The sequence below is a fragment of the Opisthocomus hoazin genome, chromosome 6 (genome assembly GCF_030867145.1).
Source record: "Opisthocomus hoazin isolate bOpiHoa1 chromosome 6, bOpiHoa1.hap1, whole genome shotgun sequence".
Classification (NCBI taxonomy): Eukaryota; Metazoa; Chordata; class Aves; order Opisthocomiformes; family Opisthocomidae; genus Opisthocomus; species Opisthocomus hoazin.
The window spans coordinates 80,924,041-80,944,240 of record NC_134419.1 but is presented as its reverse complement, the minus strand read 5'-3'; the positions used below and the strand labels follow the sequence as shown (position 1 = coordinate 80,944,240).

The 20,200-nt window shown below is 53.8% G+C and overlaps 1 protein-coding gene across 7 annotated transcripts; it reads right to left on the bottom strand.

The window, feature by feature from the left end:
* Positions 1 to 388: 388 nt before the first annotated feature.
* Positions 389 to 15,200, bottom strand: LOC142361679 (uncharacterized). Of its 7 annotated transcripts, XM_075424021.1 has the most exons (9): positions 15,111 to 15,200; positions 13,545 to 13,591; positions 13,398 to 13,415; positions 12,061 to 12,159; positions 11,569 to 11,819; positions 9,426 to 9,472; positions 7,456 to 9,280; positions 4,026 to 4,185; positions 389 to 3,306 (listed from the first exon to the last, which is right to left on the bottom strand). In XM_075424021.1, the coding sequence occupies exons 1-6, from the start codon at positions 15,184 to 15,186 to the stop codon at positions 9,466 to 9,468; spliced, it is 498 nt and encodes a 165-aa protein (XP_075280136.1). In that variant the 5' UTR covers positions 15,187 to 15,200; the 3' UTR covers positions 389 to 3,306; positions 4,026 to 4,185; positions 7,456 to 9,280; positions 9,426 to 9,465. The 7 variants fall into 7 exon arrangements, with proteins under 7 accessions (XP_075280136.1, XP_075280135.1, XP_075280129.1 ...); XM_075424020.1 differs by lacking the exons at positions 11,569 to 11,819; positions 12,061 to 12,159; positions 13,398 to 13,415; positions 13,545 to 13,591; positions 15,111 to 15,200 and having other exon boundaries at positions 7,456 to 7,497; positions 9,235 to 9,280; positions 9,426 to 9,473; XM_075424014.1 differs by lacking the exons at positions 11,569 to 11,819; positions 12,061 to 12,159; positions 13,398 to 13,415; positions 13,545 to 13,591; positions 15,111 to 15,200 and having other exon boundaries at positions 9,426 to 9,473.
* Positions 15,201 to 20,200: the final 5,000 nt, after the last annotated feature.

Below are 20,200 nucleotides of genomic sequence, written 5' to 3'. Positions count from 1 at the left end.
GGCAGGACCCGGCACTTGGTTCTGTTGTTGAATCTCACACAATTCACCTCGTCCCATTGATCCAGTCTGTCCAGGTCCCTCTGCAAAGCCTTCCTACCCGTAAGCAGATCAACACTCCCGCCCTACTTGGTGTCATCTGCAAACTTACTGAGGGAGCACTCAATCCCCCCAGCCAGATCATTGATAAAGGTACTAAACAAGACTGGCCCCAAAATGGAGCCCTGGAAAACTCCACGTGTGATCAGCCGCCAGCTGGATTTAAGTCCCTTCACCACCTCTCTCTATGCTCAGCCCAAGAAATTTAATCAGAGGAATAAAGAAGGCAGAAGGGAGAGAAAAAGACAGGGAACAAGCCAGAGGGAAAGGCGGGGGGGGGGGGGGGGGGGGGGGGGGGGGCGGGACGGGACACACAGATCAAGACAGAGGTGGAGAAAGACAAAAAAAGTGATGGGCTGCAGGATGAGAAAAAAGGCCAAGGAACAGGACAGAGGGGAGTAATGGGACAGTGAGCCGGACAGGGGCATACAGCGAGAAACGAAGGGACAGGCAGCACTATGGAGATATACAGACAAAGAGTTACAGGGAGAATGGATGACAGAGAGGATAAGAGAAAAAGGGACAGCGAGCGGGACAGAGATGGAGAAAGAAATGTTGGTGACAGAGAGATGAGGAGGAGAGCAACTGGACGGAGGCAGAGAGAGGGAGAAAGGAAGAAAAAAAAATAGCGATGAGTAAAAGGGCAGTGGGGCAAGGAAAAGACAAGAGGAAGGATAGAGCGACACAGAGACAGACGGGAAGATACTGTGAAATAGAGAGCAACAGGGAGCAGGATGCTGGGATAGACAGCAAACAAGAGCAACAGAGAGCATGGTAGATCCTGGGACAAGAACACTGACTGGAGAGCTGCTGACATGAACTTACCTCACCCTGTAAATATGATGAGCCAGAAGCAGTGCCCAGATTGCTTCAAAGCCCCTTTGGACCTAGCTGTTGATGCAGATGGCTGGGGCCAGCAATAGCTGTTTGGTCTAATTTAGAAGGGACATGTTTAATAGCATTGCCAACACCCTTGGATAGCTGGAACGGGCCCCATCGAGCAATGTATTCGTACTCCCTTACTTCACAAAAAGGCACGGGAGACCAGGGGGAGCAAGTAGAGGCCAGAAAAATTGGAGGTCGAAAAGGGGTGGGAGCGCAGAGTGCAAGTAGAGGCCAGAAGAAATTGGAGGCTGAAAAGGCGTGGGAGGCCATAGGGAAGTAGAGGCCAGAAAAATTGGAGGCTGAAAAGGCGTGGGAGGCCAGAAAAAAGTGGAGGCTGCAAAGGGTTCGGAGGCTGGTGGGTGGATAGAGGCCAAAAAGGGGTGGGAGGCCAGGGGGCAAGTAAAGGCCAGAAAAAAGTGGAGGCCGCAAAGGGGTCAGTATTTTCAGACAGCTCTCTTCCTTCCTCTTCCTTAATATGCTACATATTAATGAGGCCCTGCCTCTTTTCATGTGGATCTCAAAGTGAAAAGCTCATACGCTGGAACTTCAGTTCACTCTGTCTCACCTTCAGAAGCAGGGGGTCTAGACGTCGGATGGCCAGGTTTAAGTAGCGGAGTACAATTATGCCACAAAAAGACAGGGGTGGGAAGGAACAAAAGGCACACTTTTCTCCATGAACAGAGTATCACATTGAGATTGGGAATCATAGTAATTTCCAGAAGTCTAGTGGAGAAAAAAGGATGGGATCCCAAGACAGCAAGTCAACCCCAACAACTGCAAGAGAGAGGACGTGTGAACGACATCAGCTGCCATTAGAAAGCAAACATCCCAAGGGATGGGGTGGTAGGAGCACCAAGAGAAGACGAAGCACTTGCAGGAAACAAGATTCGACCTAGGGCAGAGAGAATATAATGACAGGGAGCGGGGCAGAGATGGAGAATGAAACGTTGGTGACAGAGAGAGAAGGAGCAGAGTGACCGGACGGAGGCAGAGAGATGGAGAAAGTAAAAATTAATGATGGGTAGCAAGCCAGAGGGACAAGGAAAAGACAGGAGGAAGGACAGAATGACAGAGAAAACAGGTGAGGGACAGGACACCAGAAAGAAAGATACTTTGAAATAGAGAATGATAGGGAGCAGGATGCTGGGACAGACAGCAAATGAGAGCAACAGAGAGAACGGCAGAGAGGCGGAGCATGAGAGAAAACAGGGGCTGAGAGCAAGATCAAGGGGTGAAGCAATAAATAATAGGGTAGGGAGCAGGACAGCAGAAGAGAGACACAGAGAAGGGAGACACGTAAGACAACCACAAATTGAGAGGTAGAAGAGCACACAGGGTCACAGAGAAAAAGAGAGGGATGGCAGAAACAGAAAAACAAGATGAGGGAGAAGGACTGAGGAGCAGAGACAAAAAGGTACAGGGAAAAGGACAGAGACAGAGAAAACAAGCAAAGATGGGAGGCAGAACACAGGTCAAAATGACAAGGACACGGAGTGGGACAAAGGGATGGAGGACGAAAAAACAGTGATGTGCCGCAGGATACAGGAAGAAAGAAGAAGAGCAAGAAGAGCAAGAGAAGGAGAATGACAGAAGGGTGTAGACAGAAAGACTGGGACACAGACACAAACAAGGGGGACCTGAGGGACACACAGACATCAGGAAGACAGAAAGGAAGAGAGAGAGATGGGGAGCAAGACAGTGTGATGGAGCGAGACTGAGGGAGTGGGGTGCAAGGATACAAAAAAGCAGAGGTACAGGGAAGAGGAAAGAATGACAGCAAGAGAAAGGCGAGGGTGGGGAGCAGGAAAGAGGCCGAGAACGAAAAAACAGCCACGGGCAGAAGAACAGAAATAGAGAATAAAAAAAAAATACCTCCATGCAGCAGGACAGAGGGACAGAGCAACAGGAAGGTGGGGAAGTCAACATGGAGGAGGACCAGTAACACACAGCAAGACACTGGGGGAGCAAGAGGGAGGGAACACAGAGCAAGGCAGAGGAATGAAGGGCAAAAAAATCTCCAACAAACAGAAAGTAAACTGGACAGAGATAGGCAGCAGTACAAAGAGCTGAAGAAAGAAAAAACAGGGATAAGGACAGGGACAGAAGGACAGAGAGGCAGAGAGAAGAACAGGGACCCAGACATGGGATAAAAACAGGGAGCATGCCGTGACCAAGGCACCGCGCATACGCCTCATGCTGATGGTGCGCCGGAGGGCCGGACCCTGCGCAGAAGTCCAGGCTGCAGTACCACAATGCGGCCAGGGTGCGGCGGTGTCACTGCTGCGGCTCCACGTGGTGTCAGCGCAGCAAGGCCACGCTTCGCGCCTGGGGCGGTGATAGAGGGGATTGTAAGAAACGTGAAACTATAACAAAAAAGCCTTAATATTTTCTAGTTTTTAGTAGTCTTTAGTACTGTAACTTGCATGCATAGTGATTCAATGATGTAACTGTTAAACTAATCCCTGTTTTCTTTTTAAGGAATGTAGTGGATGGATATGGGCACAAGCTATCATTTAGTCATTAGACAAAATAATTGAGTGAAACAAAAGTGGTCTTGGATGCCAGCAAATAATTGGGATAATTGTGGGATAAAAGAGACTCCTAAATAATTCTACTCCAGACAGCTCGGCCTTGGGAGGGCAAACGTGCCAAGCTACAGAGATAAGGAGGCACCAAGAGAATAACAAGACCAGAGCCAAACCACCTGAAGGACATGATGTACGTGATCCTAGAAATGAGTTTGCGCAGAAACAAAGGTCAATCAGCAAACACCGTGATGAAGAGGATGGGCCTTCTTCTTGGGACCTCCAAAGATGCTAACAGACATGTGTGAAAGATACTTACATATGCTAATTAGTTCTTGGAAAAGTAATAAATATGCTAAGTAGTTCTTAAAAATATAATGAATATTTACATGTGTGACGGTATTTAACCTGAAGTAACAGGGTGTCTGGCGCACAGGTTTGGAAATCCCCCGTGTGCCTGGCGCCACAATAAAGAATACCTGCTTAACAGTATACATGGTACTGGTATGTTTTTCCTACCGGATCTTCGAGTCATCAGCTGCGGCGTTTTGTGCCCGGAAGCAGCAGTGAGCACAGCAGCAGCGCCCCGCAGGCCCCGCAGCACCGTTACTGGTGGACGGCAGTGCAAAGCACGTTGATCTGCGTCGTGTGCCACAAATTAAAAAGTAGTGACTGTGAACTAAAGTGGAGACATAGAAAGAAAATCTAAAAAGCAATGGCACTAAGGAAAAATGAGAAAAAATAGTTCAAAAATAAAGGCAGCAAAAGACATAAAAGTAGAAAATTTAAAAACGATGGAGATTAGGGAAACAAAGGGGGAAAATTAGAAAATAGGGACAGTAATCTAAAACAGACACATAGAAAGAGAATCTAAAAATCAAAGGAACTAAGAAAAGAGAAGAAATAAATCCAGCGCATATAAGTAGAAAATTTAAAAAACAACAGGGATTAGGGAAACAACAGAAAAACATTTAAAAATAGGGACTGTGAATTAAAACCAAGATGTTGAAAGAAAATTTGAAAAGCAATGGCACTAAGGAGAGCAGAAAAAAATTAACAAATAAACATAGCAAATAGGATAAAAGTAGACAGAACTTTTAGGAAGCAACAGCAATTAGGGAGACAAACAAATAAAATTTTAAAATAGGAACAGCAAACTTAATTTTAAAACCAAGGGGGTACACGACTGACAAAGAACAATTAAAAATAGGGATTAGCAGCTTCATAAAAGTGGGCACACAAAGAGAATTTTGAAAGTGATGTGGTAAGAGACAGACAGGAAAAAAATTGAAAAATAGAGATGGCAAACCGGATAAAATTTGACTAAGTAAGAAAAATTAAAAAGTAAAGGGATGAAGAACAGAAAGGCAAAAAAAAAAAAAAAAAGGCTCAGCAAAGTAAATAGTTGAAACAAAATTTTAAAAGCGATGAAGTAAAAGACAGGCAGGAATTAATAAAACACAGACAGGGAACTGGTTAAATGTAGACGTAGGGAGAAAATTTAGAAAGCAATGGGGTACTGACGGTACAGGTAAGAAGTTAAACATTGGGAGAGGGAGCCTGACAGACAGCCCCAAGGAAGGGACATTGGAAGAGCAATGCAATGCAGAGCAGAGGGGGTCACCCCAAACAGACACAGGTTACTGGGTAGAGGGAGACCTAGAACTGCAATTTTCCGAAGAAAGGGGGAAGAAGGCTGTGTGGGAAGAGTGAAACAATAGCAGGTGGGGAGCCAGAAAGGGAGAGACACAGAAAGGAAATGTAGAAGGCAACAAGATACAGGGCAGTGTTGGCAGAAGACCAAAAACTTCAGGGAGCAGAGAGCCTGAAAAGGAGATGGAGGCAGGGACAGGCAGAGATCTGCAAAAGCGCGGCAGGGATGGGCCCAGACAGATGACTTACCACAGCTCCTGGCACTGACAGGAGACTTTCACTGCCCCAAGGCTTCTCTCTCTGCCACCTTCCTCCTCTGCTGTGCCGGCTGCCCACCCCTCACCCACCCAGGAGCAGGTGGTGGGTGCCTCGATGCTTCTCTCCCACGAGGCTTCCTGGATGCATGGCAGCTCACACATGCAGCCAACGGAAGCAGGGAGCTCCCCGAGCTGTGTGCTGCTGGTGCACTCTGTCAGGGATGGCTGGGAGCAATCCTTCCTCACCATGGGGACTGGCTGTTTCTTGCTGGAAGCAGCTGCCTGCCAAACCCCCTTCATTTCGCTCCTTAGCCAGCTCCTGCAGGCAGGCATGCCAGGGCAGCCCCCTCCCCAGACTGAGCCCCTTGGCACAGCAGGGCTGGGGCAGCCCTAGTAGGTGCAGCCTGTGAGGCTGGAGGCTGAGGATGGGGTCAGCCCTGCAGCCTTTTTAACACCTTGGCCCAACCCCATCCTCAACTCATGTGACCCATCTGGGCATCTCCAGCCCACAGCTGGAACCCATCTGGAACAGGGGCAGTTGCCCCAGCCCAACAGCACATCGCCCTCTCCCCTGGACCCCACTGCAGCCACTTGCTGTGGAAGAAACAGAGGGAAAATTCTGAAAAATTTGGACAGCGATCTAGAACAAGATATAGCAAGAACATCTAAAAAGGGAGGGCACTAAATAAAGAGAAGAAATAACTGAAAATAAAGACTTTGGAGGGAAAAAAGTAAGCATATGAAGAACATTTAAGAAGCGATAGGTATTAGGGAAGTAAAGGAAGTAACTGTGAAATATAGATAGCAAACTAAAACAGAGATGTAGAAAGAAAATTTAAAAAACAAGGGCACTAAGGAAAGACAAAAAATAATTAAAAAATAAAGGTAGATACATAAAGACTGCAAACAGGATAAAAGTAGACAGAAAATTTTTAAAAGCAATGGGGAGTAAGGAAATAAGGAAAAAAATTAAAAATAGAGACAGCAAACTAAAATGGAGACCTAGAAAGAAAATTTAAACATCGATGGCACTAAGGAAAGACAAGAAATAACTTTTAAAAAAAACAGCAAAGGGAATAAAAGCAGGTATATAAAGAGAATATTAGGAGATATGAGAAATAAAGGGAAAAAACTAAAATAGGGACAGCAAACTGATATGTAGAAAGAAAATTTTAAAAGCAGCAGAAGTACAGAAAGACAAATATTTAAAAGAAATAACAGCAAAATAAAAACAGTAAACTGGGTAAATGTATAAAATATAAAAAGGAATGAGGATCAGGGAAATAAAGAGAAAAAACTAAAATAGGGACAGCAAACTAAAAGAGATGGAGAAAGAAAACTTAAAAAGCAAAGGCACTAATGAAAGACAAGAAATAATTAAGATATAAGGACAGTGAGATAAAGACAGCAAATGGGATAAAAGTAGACATAAAATTTTAAATTAAATGGGGATTAAGGAAATCAGCAAAAGTTAAAATAGTGATGAGGAATTAAATCAAGACAGAAAGAAAATCTAAAAAGCAATGGCACTAAGGAAAAATGAAACTTTTATTTTAAAATAAAGGCAGTGAGCGAGATAAAAGTGGAAAATTTTAAAAACAAAGGAGGTTAGGGAAATAAAGGGAAAAACTAAAAAATAGGGACAGCAAACTGATGGAGAAAGAAAATTTCAAAAGTGACGGCACTAAGGAAACAAGAAATACTTAAAATACCCCAGGAAAGCTAAGGCACAAACTGGGATTAGATACCCCACTATGCTTAGCCCTAAATCTTGATACTTATCGCCTTATCAAAGTATCTGCCCGAGAACTATGAGCGCAAATGCTTAAAACTCTAAGGATTTGGCGGTGCCCCAAGCCCACCTAGAGGAGCCTGTCCTATGATCGATAACCCACGATACACCCGACCACCTCTTGCCAGAACAGCCTACATACCTCCTTCAGCAAAAGGCAAAGAAAATAACATGAATAATACTGATTTTAAATGAATAGATATATACACACACACAGAGTGCAATTTTCTCACAGCCCCATGCTCACCTTGCTCCCAAGTAGCAAATCTCCCTGCTCCAGCCAGCTCCCCTATTTAAATACCAAACATGACGTCACATGGTATCGAATATCCCATTTGATTGGCTAGTTTGAGTTAGCCCACATGGATTCTTGTGAAAATTAACTCCATTCCAGCTGAACCCAGGACACACAGGCATAGACAATAAATTTTAAGAAACGACAGCACTAAGGAAAGAGAAGAAATTATTAAAAAACAAAGACAACGAACAAGATAAAAGTAGCCATAGAAAAGATAATTAAAAAGCAAGGGCACTAAAGACAAACAGGAAGCAGTTAAAAAAGACAGTGAAAGGAACGAAAGTACACATAGAAAGAGCATTTACAATCAATAGCCATTAGAGAATTAAAAGAAAAAATTATGAACTAGAGACAGTATACTAAAACAGAGATCTAGAGAGAAAAAATAAAAAGCAAAGGCACTAAAGAAAGACAAGAAATAATAAAAAAAAAGCAAAGGGAATAAGCGAGGCAGACAAAGAACATTTAAAGAGGACTAGGTATTTAGGGAAATCGGATTATTGTCATGGTGGTGTCATGGTGGCGGCAGCATCACAGATGCCTTGACGTCATCATCACCTCACAGAATCACAGAATGTTAGGGGTTGGAAGGGACCTCTGCGGGTCATCTGGTCCAACCCTCCCGCCGAAGCAGGGTCACCTAGAGCAGGCTGCACAGGACCTTGTCCAGGCGGGTCTTGAATATCTCCAGAAAAGGAGACTCCAGAACCTCTCTGGGCAGCCTGTTCCAGGGCTCCGTCACCCTCAGAGGGAAGAAGTTCTTCCTCATGTTCAGACAGAACTTCCTCTGCTTCAGTTTGTGCTTGTTGCCCCTTGTCCTGTTGCTGGGCGCCACTGAAAAGAGTCTGTCCCCATCCTCCTGACACCCACCCTTAAGACACTTATAAGCATTTATAAGGTCCCCTCTCAGCCTTCTCTTCCTCAGGCTAAACAATCCTCGCTCCCTCAGCCTTTCCTCATAGGAGAGATGCTCCAGACCCCTAATCAGCTTTGTAGCCCTCCGCTGGACTCTCCAGTAGCTCCTCATCTTTCTTGAACTGGGGACCCCAGAAATACTGGACAGAGTACTACAGATGGGGCCTCGCTAAGGCAGAGTAGAGGGGAAGGAGAACCTCCCTCAACCTGCTGGCCACACTCTTCTTAATGCACCCCGGGATCCCACTGGCCTTCTTGGCAATCTGGGCACAGTGCTGGCTCATGGTCAACCCGTCGTCCACCAGGACACCCAGGTGCCTCTCTGCAGAGCTGCTCTCCAGCAGGTCCCCCCCAAGCCCGTACTGGTGCACGGGGTTGCATGAAAGCAACAGGAGCATGGTGGCAGCGGCCTCACCACAGTGGTGGTGACAGCGATGTAACAGCAAAATGTAATTGCAAGACAAGAAAGACTCAACTGGCACTATGGCCATGATGACATGCACTCGAGACTCTCGGGAGGGCTGCCAACGTTCCTGCTGATCACTAAAAGCTATGGAGACATCGAGACCCAAAGAAGGTATGGGATAAGACAGAGCATGAAACTGCCCTGCCCTGCCACTCTTGTGCTGAAAACAAACCCATTCCCTTTCCATGCCTAAAGGGGGCTATTCCTGGACAGCCCTCTCCCCTACACTAACTTTACAAGCCCTCTCTGCTATGCCCAATCGTGGTCCCCTCCCTGCCAGCCCCTGTCCCTGAACTTAGCTTTCAGAGGGCCAGGGGTCTGAATCCATCCTCAATGAGAAAATATACCAGCTAACTTGGATGCTTCTACAGCCACCAGGTTCCGCTTTGTCATCTGGAGGAAAAAAAAAAAACAAACAAACAACCAACACCAAAACATCAAAACCCAGAAACAGTACTGACAGTAAGCATCCCTCTGGCCAGTGACCACCTCTTCCACAACAACCCTCTCCTCAGAAGCACCAGGGTGCTCTGCTCACCTGCTCATTCCAGAGTCAGATGCTGCGGCCATCATCACTTCTAGTACCTAAGATACCAAGAGACACAAAATTACCCTTGCGCCCATGAGAAGTCACCCACCCCACGCTCCTCCTCGCTGCCACCCCAGCTTAACTCAAATGCTGGTCCAAGGCCAGAGGCGGCCCGCACAGCCCCTGCAAAACCAAAAGAGACACGCCTCACTAAGTTGCGGTGAGGGACAACAAACTAAATAAATGGAGACATAGAAAGGAAATTGATAAATGGAAAGAGTACACAACCAACAAGAAAGAATTAAAAAGTAGGAACAGGAACTTGGCAAAAGCAGACATACAAAGAAACCAAAAAATTAAAAACCAACAGGATACTCCTCAGATGAGATAGTATTAAAACTAGGGATGGGAGCTTGATAAAAGTAGACATAGAAAGAAAACGTTAAAGGCAACTGCACTAAGGAAAGACAACAAACGATGAAAAAAAAAATACAGTGAATGGGATAAAGGACATGGATAGGGCATTTGGAAAAAAAAAAAAGGATTACGAAGGAAAAAAATTGAAAAAATAAGGACAGCAAAGCAAAACATAAAGGAAGAAAAGGTAAGAAGCAAAGGTGAAAGGGACAGACAAGTAAAACATTACAAAATACAAACTGTCAACTGGATAAAAGATGACAGAAATTACTAAAAGTGACTGGGATTAGGAAAATAAAGGAAAACAATTAAAAAATAAGGACAGCAAACTAAAACAGAAACATAGAAAGTAAATTTTAAAAGCTATGGGGATTAAGAGCAGAAAAGATTAAAAAGGAGAAACAGAAAACTAAATAAAAGTAGATGTAAAAAAATTTTTTTAAACCACAGGATTAAGAGAGAAAAAATTCAAAAATAAGGACGGCAAACTAAAGACATAGCAAGTGTATGATAAAAGTGACAGTATAAATGACATGGAAGAAAAATACAATATAGGGACAGGAAGCTTGATAAAAGTATACACAGAAACAAAATCTGAAAATCCAAGGGATTAAGGGAGGAAAGGGTGTCTTTTCTTTCAGTTACTTATCTTTCCTCAGCACTGTTGCTTTTAAAATTTTCCTTAGACAGAAAATCTTAAAAGCAATAGTGATGAGGGAAATAAGGAATCAATTAAAAAAATAGTGATGGCGAACTAAAACAGAGAAAGACAATCTAAAGAGTGATGGCAAAGAAGCAAGAGAAGAAATCATTAAAGAGAGCAAAGGCAAAAAAAAAGTAGGCAGATGTCACAGATAGAATGATGCGCTGCATTCATAACAGAGAAGCAACAAAATGTTTCTTGATATATAACAGCAATTTAACAAAATTTGATAGTACATGCAACAGTGGTTGAACAAGCTTCAAGGGCAAAGTACACTGCATTATCTATTGCGTAGAAGACAGGGTCAGACAAAACTGTCATGGATACCCTCCCGTGGAGCCATGAGGTTCAGAATGGACCCCCTTGCATTCTAAACTCCTTCTCAGAGAGGAGTCTAGGTGCGGCTGGATCCAAACTTAGCCCTGGACTCAGTAAACAGTTTGTCTAGGGGATTATATGTGCACAATCCATCCTTTACATCACTTAGCCAAGACGTAAACAGGCTCAGCAAACTCAATAGGTGAAGACATTGGAAAAAAAACCATGAAAAGGCAACAAAGTAGAGGACAGGCAGGAAGAAACAAAACACACAGACAGCGAATCAGTTGAATGTAGGCACAGACAGAAAATTTAGAAAGCAACGGGGTACAGGTCACACGGGTAAGAATTTAAAGTCGGGAGAGGGAGCTGGATAGACGGCCCAAGGGAAAGGACATCGGAGCAGCGACACGGCGTAGAGCAGAGGCGGTCACCGAATACACACACAGGTCACTGGGCAGAGGGAGACCTAGAACTGCAATTTTCCCAAGAAAGGGGGAAGAAGGCTGTGTGGGAAGAGTGAAACAATAGCAGGTGGGGAGCCAGAAAGGGAAAGACACAGAAAGGAAATGTAGAAGGCGACAAGATACAGGGCAGTGTTGGCAGAAGAGCAAAAAACTTTGGGGAGCCAGAGAGCCCAAAAAGGAGATAGAGGCAGGGACAGGCAGAGATCTGGAGAAGCGTGGCAGGGGTGGGCCCAGACAGATGACTTACCACAGCTCCTGGCACTGGCAGGAGACCTTCACTGCCCCAAGGCTTCTCTCTCTGCCTCTGCCACCTTCCTCATCTGCAGTACCAGCTGTCCGACTCTCACCCATCCAGGAGCAGGCAGCGGGTGCCTCGACACTTCTCTTCCACGAAGCTTCCCAGACGCACAGCAGCTCACACACACAGCCCATGGAGGCACCGAGATCCCGGAGCCAGGTGTTGCTGGTGTGGTCCATCGGGGATGGCTGGGAGCAATCCTGCCTCGCCACAGAGACCAGTCAGTCCTTGCTGGAACCCCCTATTGCCTGCAGAACCCCCTTCAATTCACTCCCCAGCCAGCTCCTGCAGGCAGGCATGCCCGGGCAGACCCCTCCCCAGCCACAGCCCCCCAACACAGCAGAGGCAGCCCCATCCTCACCTCACGGGCTGCACCCAGGGCTACCCCAGCCCATCCCCCCCTGCAGCCTTTTGAACATCTTGGCCCAGCCCCATCCTCACCTCACGGGTCCCACCTGGGCTGCCCCAGCCCACAAATGGAGCCCATAGGGAACAGGGGCCATCATCATCCTCTCCCCTGGACCCCACCACAGCCACGTGCTGTGGAAAAAATAGAGGTGAAAATTGCAAAACTGGGATGGTTAACTAAAATGGAGACATAGAATAAAATCTAAAAAGTGAGGGCAAGAGAGAAGAAATAACTAAAAATAAATACTTCGAAAGAAAAAGGTAGGCATATGAAGAACATTTAAAAAGCAATGCGCATTAGGGAAGGAAGTACTTATGAAACAGAGAGATGTAGAAAGACATTTTAAAAAGCAAGGGCACTAAGGAAAGACAAGAAACAATTAAAAAATAAAGGTGGACAAATAATCACAGCAAAAGGGATAAAAGTAGACAAAATTTTAAAAGCAACGGGGAGTACGGAAATGAGGAAAAATTAAAAACAGACAACAAACTAAAGTGAGGACTTAGGAAGAAAATTTTAAAAGTGACAGTACTAAGGAAATACAAGAAATAATTTAAAAAAACAAAGGAAATAAATGACACAGAGAAAGAACAATTTAAATGCACTAGGCATTCGAGAAATTGTATTATTGTGGCAACATCATGGTGGCGGCAGCATCACAGAGGCCTCGGTGGCATGAAAGCAGCAGTGGCAGCATCACAACAGCAGCGGTGTCACAGCAGCAGTGCAATCACCACAGCAGTGGCAGCAAGACATAATTGCAGGATGAAAAGGGCTTGACCGGAGCTATGCCCATGAGGAGATGCACTTGAGACTCTTGGGAGAGCTGCCGAGGTGCCTGCTGATCACAAAGGGCTATGGAGACATCAAGACGTGAGGAAGGTATGTGATAAGACAGAGACAGGAACTGCCCAGCCCTGCCACACAACACAAGAAAAGAAGCACCTAATGGGCACTATGCCGACGAGTACATGCATTCGAGACACTAGGGATGGTGCCTGATGTGCATAACGAGCTCCTTGAGTGCAAAGAGCAACAAGGACGTCAAGACCTGAGGAGGGTCTACGGCGCAGAAGACAGACCACACAAACAACACAAAGCCACAGACACAGGCTGGAAATGCCCTGCCCAGCACACATGAGCATCGTGCTGCAATGAAACCTGGTCCCTTTGCCTGCCCAAAGGGGCCCACTCCCAAGCGGCTCTCTCCCCTACGCTAACTTCACAACCCTTCCCTGCAATTTCCAACCTTGTCCCCTCCTCCCAGCCCCTGCCCAACTTCGCTTTCAGAAGGACAGAGGTCAGAATCCACCCATCCTCCACAAAAAAAAAGAGAGACATTGGCTAAGCGGGATGCTCCTACAGTCACCTGGTTCCGCATTGTCATCTGCAAAAAAAATAAAATAAAAACCAAGAAAACACCCACACACACTGCTGACAGCAAGCATCACAGCGGCCAACGCCAACCTCATCTACAACAGCCACCACCTCAAAAGCGCTACAGTGCTCTACTCACCTGCTCATTCCAGACTTGGATGCTACGGCCATCATCGCTTCTGGTACCTAACATACCAAGAGGCACAAAATCACCATTGCTCTTGTGAGAAGTCACCCGCCCCATGCTGCTCCTTGCTGCCACCCAGCTCACTTGGACATTTGGAGTAGGTAAGTTAAATCTGCAGCTTCTAGTCCCAGCCCCTCCTCTAAATTAACTGATGTAAAACCATATTCGTTGCCATTAGGAGCTAGGGAAGGCATAGCACCCGTACCAGCAGAACTGCAGGAACAAGGAGTTATAGTTCCCACCCACTCACCTTACAATTCCCCAGTCTGGCCAGTGCCAAAATCAAATGGAAAGTGACAGCTAACAATCAATTATCGCCATTTAAATGCTAATACAGGACCATTAACCGCTGCTGTGCCTTACATGGCCGAGCTCATTAGCACCATTCAGGAACATGCCACCCAATTTTAGCAACTATTTATGTTAAAGACATGTTTTTCATGGTTCCCCTTCAACCTGAACATCAAACCCACTTTGCTACTTTGCTTTCACTTGCGAAGGACAACAATATACATTCACTAGGTTGTCCCAAGGACTTAAACACTCCCCTACCCTAGCACACCATGCCCTAGCGAGGGAATTAGAAAAAAATCCCTCTGGATAAGGAGGTCAAAATCTATCAGTATATAGATGATGTGTTAACGCGGGGGGGGGGGGGGGAAGCGAGCAGCATCAGTTCGCAAAGCGCAGGCCACAGTCATTAAACACCTAGAAGGGCTAGGTCTGCAGATTTCACCAGAAAAGGTACAACCTCCTGCCCCTCGAGGTAAAATTCTTAGGGATCTGGCAGAACGGAGGAGCCATGTGTATTCCTGATGAGACTCTGACAATGTTAGACCAAATACGAATACCTACCTCAAAACAAGAATTGCACCAAGTGTTACAAACCTTGGTTTTCTGGCGAAAACATATTCCTGATTTTTCCATAATAGCTAGACCATTATATGATTTATTGCAAAAAGGTAATTCTTAGGACTGGACTGCTAAACATGAGGAAGCCCTACAATTATTAATATTTGCAGCCTCTAACTATCAAGCCTTAGGCCCTATTCACCCCACTGACCCAATCCAGACTGAATGAGGATTTGCTCTGTCAGGACTGTCAATCCACCTTTGGCAAAAGGAGCCAGAGGGACCCCCAAGGCCTACTGGATTTTATTCACGTAGTTTTAAGGATGCAGAAAAAAGTTATAGAGTATGGGAAAAGGGACTATTTGTAGTGAGCCGAGCATTGTGGGAAGCAGAACATATCATCCACCAACAGCCAATTATACTTAGAGGCCCCTTTAAGATAATGTTCTAGTTTGGCTGTGGCAGGCAACAATAGGGCCAGAGGGTCGCCCTGCCACCCCTCCCCCCGCTGGGGTACAGAGGGGAATAGAAAGAAACAGGCAAAAACTAGTGGGTCAGGATAAGGGCAGTTTAACAGAAGAGTAAACAAAGGGAGCAGTAACAACAATGATACAGATCAGAAGAAAACACAACACAAAACAGCAGAATGAAGAGAGCCGTTCTCACCACCCGCTGCTGCCGCACGTTCCCGAGCCCCAACTACCTTCCCGCCGTCCAGCTCCCCCCAGCCAAAACCCAGCATGACAGCACATAGTATAGAATACCCTGCTCTGTCTGGCCAAGTTGGGTCAGCCCGCCTGGCTGTGTTCCCTCCTGGCTCTTGGTGAAAATTAACCCTGTCCTGGTCGAACCCAGGAGAGATAATGAAACCAATTTTGGCTGGAACCCCAACCCCTGACGGGGTGCCACAACATGCATCTGTGCGAAAGGGGTATGCACAGACTGAATATTATTGTACCATCTTCCAAGTATCCAAGGGTACACACAAAAAACTAACTATACAAGAAGAATTTCCCCTTAAGTACAAAAATGATCCTCCATCCCCAGTTACACGAGTTGCTCCTCTGTTTTCTGAACAACTAGAGAAGGTTTGGTTCACAGATGCCTCAGCTAGACGGGAAGGGGAAGTGTGGAAATATCAGGCAGTGGCCTTACAGATTCGAACTGAAGAAAAAATCATAACAGAAGGAGAAGGTAATGCACAAGTAGGAGAACTAGTTGCAGTCTGGAGCGTATTTCCCACATGAAGCTCAATCCTCTTCTCCTGAAGCTCAATCTTCTTCACCTATATATATCTATATACTGACTCTTTTGCTGTTTTTAAGGGGTGCATGGAATGGCTTGCTTTCTGGGAGCAAAATGGGTGGGAGGTAAATCAGATACCTGTATGGCAGAAGGACAAATGGCAAGATATCCTAGGAACCGCCAAACAAGGAAATTTTGCCATACCCTGGGTAGCTTCCCATCAAAGTGGAGGCGATCTAACTAGCCAGTGGAACAACAAAGTAGATAAACTATCCCATTTAGCTCCCCTACAAAACGATCCAATAACGGAAAATTCGGAAAAATTACTAGAATTAGCGCGCCGCCATCCGGCCGCCGGGCGCCACCGCGCATGCCCGGCCGCCGGGCGCCACCGCGCATGCCCGGCCGCCGGGCGCCACCGCGCATGCCCGGCCGGCCGGGCGCCACCGCGCATGCCCGGCCGGCCGGGCGCCACCGCGCATGCCCGGCCGGCCGGGCGCCACCGCGCATGCCCGGCCGGCCGGGCGCCACCGCGCATGCCCGGCCGGCCGGGCGCCACCGCGCATGCCCGGCCGGCCGGGCGCCACCGCGCATGCCCGGCCGGCCGGGCGCCACCGCGCATGCCCGGCCGGCCGGGCGCCACCGCGCATGCCCGGCCGGCCGGGCGCCACCGCGCATGCCCGGCCGGCCGGGCGCCACCGCGCATGCCCGGCCGGCCGGGCGCCACCGCGCATGCCCGGCCGGCCGGGCGCCACCGCGCATGCCCGGCCGGCCGGGCGCCACCGCGCATGCCCGGCCGGCCGGGCGCCACCGCGCATGCCCGGCCGGCCGGGCGCCACCGCGCATGCCCGGCCGGCCGGGCGCCACCGCGCATGCCCGGCCGGCCGGGCGCCACCGCGCATGCCCGGCCGGCCGGGCGCCACCGCGCATGCCCGGCCGGCCGGGCGCCACCGCGCATGCCCGGCCGGCCGGGCGCCACCGCGCATGCCCGGCCGGCCGGGCGCCACCGCGCATGCCCGGCCGGCCGGGCGCCACCGCGCATGCCCGGCCGGCCGGGCGCCACCGCGCATGCCCGGCCGGCCGGGCGCCACCGCGCATGCCCGGCCGGCCGGGCGCCACCGCGCATGCCCGGCCGGCCGGGCGCCACCGCGCATGCCCGGCCGGCCGGGCGCCACCGCGCATGCCCGGCCGGCCGGGCGCCACCGCGCATGCCCGGCCGGCCGGGCGCCACCGCGCATGCCCGGCCGGCCGGGCGCCACCGCGCATGCCCGGCCGGCCGGGCGCCACCGCGCATGCCCGGCCGGCCGGGCGCCACCGCGCATGCCCGGCCGGCCGGGCGCCACCGCGCATGCCCGGCCGGCCGGGCGCCACCGCGCATGCCCGGCCGGCCGGGCGCCACCGCGCATGCCCGGCCGGCCGGGCGCCACCGCGCATGCCCGGCCGGCCGGGCGCCACCGCGCATGCCCGGCCGGCCGGGCGCCACCGCGCATGCCCGGCCGGCCGGGCGCCACCGCGCATGCCCGGCCGGCCGGGCGCCACCGCGCATGCCCGGCCGGCCGGGCGCCACCGCGCATGCCCGGCCGGCCGGGCGCCACCGCGCATGCCCGGCCGGCCGGGCGCCACCGCGCATGCCCGGCCGGCCGGGCGCCACCGCGCATGCCCGGCCGGCCGGGCGCCACCGCGCATGCCCGGCCGGCCGGGCGCCACCGCGCATGCCCGGCCGGCCGGGCGCCACCGCGCATGCCCGGCCGGCCGGGCGCCACCGCGCATGCCCGGCCGGCCGGGCGCCACCGCGCATGCCCGGCCGGCCGGGCGCCACCGCGCATGCCCGGCCGGCCGGGCGCCACCGCGCATGCCCGGCCGGCCGGGCGCCACCGCGCATGCCCGGCCGGCCGGGCGCCACCGCGCATGCCCGGCCGGCCGGGCGCCACCGCGCATGCCCGGCCGGCCGGGCGCCACCGCGCATGCCCGGCCGGCCGGGCGCCACCGCGCATGCCCGGCCGGCCGGGCGCCACCGCGCATGCCCGGCCGGCCGGGCGCCACCGCGCATGCCCGGCCGGCCGGGCGCCACCGCGCATGCCCGGCCGGCCGGGCGCCACCGCGCATGCCCGGCCGGCCGGGCGCCACCGCGCATGCCCGGCCGGCCGGGCGCCACCGCGCATGCCCGGCCGGCCGGGCGCCACCGCGCATGCCCGGCCGGCCGGGCGCCACCGCGCATGCCCGGCCGGCCGGGCGCCACCGCGCATGCCCGGCCGGCCGGGCGCCACCGCGCATGCCCGGCCGGCCGGGCGCCACCGCGCATGCCCGGCCGGCCGGGCGCCACCGCGCATGCCCGGCCGGCCGGGCGCCACCGCGCATGCCCGGCCGGCCGGGCGCCACCGCGCATGCCCGGCCGGCCGGGCGCCACCGCGCATGCCCGGCCGGCCGGGCGCCACCGCGCATGCCCGGCCGGCCGGGCGCCACCGCGCATGCCCGGCCGGCCGGGCGCCACCGCGCATGCCCGGCCGGCCGGGCGCCACCGCGCATGCCCGGCCGGCCGGGCGCCACCGCGCATGCCCGGCCGGCCGGGCGCCACCGCGCATGCCCGGCCGGCCGGGCGCCACCGCGCATGCCCGGCCGGCCGGGCGCCACCGCGCATGCCCGGCCGGCCGGGCGCCACCGCGCATGCCCGGCCGGCCGGGCGCCACCGCGCATGCCCGGCCGGCCGGGCGCCACCGCGCATGCCCGGCCGGCCGGGCGCCACCGCGCATGCCCGGCCGGCCGGGCGCCACCGCGCATGCCCGGCCGGCCGGGCGCCACCGCGCATGCCCGGCCGGCCGGGCGCCACCGCGCATGCCCGGCCGGCCGGGCGCCACCGCGCATGCCCGGCCGGCCGGGCGCCACCGCGCATGCCCGGCCGGCCGGGCGCCACCGCGCATGCCCGGCCGGCCGGGCGCCACCGCGCATGCCCGGCCGGCCGGGCGCCACCGCGCATGCCCGGCCGGCCGGGCGCCACCGCGCATGCCCGGCCGGCCGGGCGCCACCGCGCATGCCCGGCCGGCCGGGCGCCACCGCGCATGCCCGGCCGGCCGGGCGCCACCGCGCATGCCCGGCCGGCCGGGCGCCACCGCGCATGCCCGGCCGGCCGGGCGCCACCGCGCATGCCCGGCCGGCCGGGCGCCACCGCGCATGCCCGGCCGGCCGGGCGCCACCGCGCATGCCCGGCCGGCCGGGCGCCACCGCGCATGCCCGGCCGGCCGGGCGCCACCGCGCATGCCCGGCCGGCCGGGCGCCACCGCGCATGCCCGGCCGGCCGGGCGCCACCGCGCATGCCCGGCCGGCCGGGCGCCACCGCGCATGCCCGGCCGGCCGGGCGCCACCGCGCATGCCCGGCCGGCCGGGCGCCACCGCGCATGCCCGGCCGGCCGGGCGCCACCGCGCATGCCCGGCCGGCCGGGCGCCACCGCGCATGCCCGGCCGGCCGGGCGCCACCGCGCATGCCCGGCCGGCCGGGCGCCACCGCGCATGCCCGGCCGGCCGGGCGCCACCGCGCATGCCCGGCCGGCCGGGCGCCGTGGTACCGCTTTTTAGCCACCCGGTGGCAGCAGTGAGCCCAGCGCAGCCAGCGCGCTTGCGCGGCAGGCGCGCTACAGTACCGCTTTCCGGCCACCTGGTGGCAGAAGCGAGCCCGAGGCCGTGCGCTCCCGCACCCCTTTTCAGGGCACAAGCACAGACCGAAGTCTGCAGGAAAACGCACGAAACCGGCAACAAAACTACGCCTCGCCCTGCGCAACGGGGGCCGTGGCGGCACTAAGTGCAACGCCGCTTGCGACCGAGAGCAATACGGCTGCCCGGCAGCGACGTCCGTGAAAGCGACACCTTCCCGGCCTGCCCTGGCCATCACACCACGGTCTCCCAGCAGCCAGGGGCCTCAAGACTGCTCTTCCCCCGGTTGCCCCGGGGAACCAACGCGGCCGACCGCGAGCCCCGCGGCCCAGGACTACAGCTCCCAGCACGCCGCGAGACGCACCTTCCCTGCTGCCTGAGCTTGTGGGGACACCGTGCCCCCCCGCTGAGACCCCCGGTAACCCCCGAGCGCCCAGCGCAGTCCCGCGCTCCACAGCACACCTCCGGGCAGCACCCGCCGCCCGGCTCCAACACGGCGGCGCATCCCCACCCACCTTCGGGCAGCACTCGACTCGCGGCTCCGACTCGGCGCCGCACACCCGCCGCACCCTACCTCCAACACGGTCCTGCTCTCCCAGCCGCCCCCCAGCAGGTAACGCCGCCCTCCTAGGAGCTTTCCCCGGGACCCACTGGTCGATCGCCCGCCCCCCCCGCTCACCTTCTCCCTCGCTGCAGCCCGGCGACGTTCGGCGACGGCTCCACTCCTCCTTTGCCTCGCACCGGCCCTTCCATAGTCAGCCGGCACAGGGCAGTTCCAGCCCCTCCACCGGCAGCCCCCCCTATTAGAGGGAGGTGCCTTCGCCATCAGCCTCACTGCCCACACCTGGGGCTCCCCCGGCCCCGGC

Bases quoted from the DNA above. Each gene is read 5' to 3' on its own strand.
- LOC142361679 (XM_075424016.1), bottom strand. From the start codon at position 3,124: ATGTCTGGGTCCCTGTTCTTCTCTCTGCCTCTCTGTCCTTCTGTCCCT.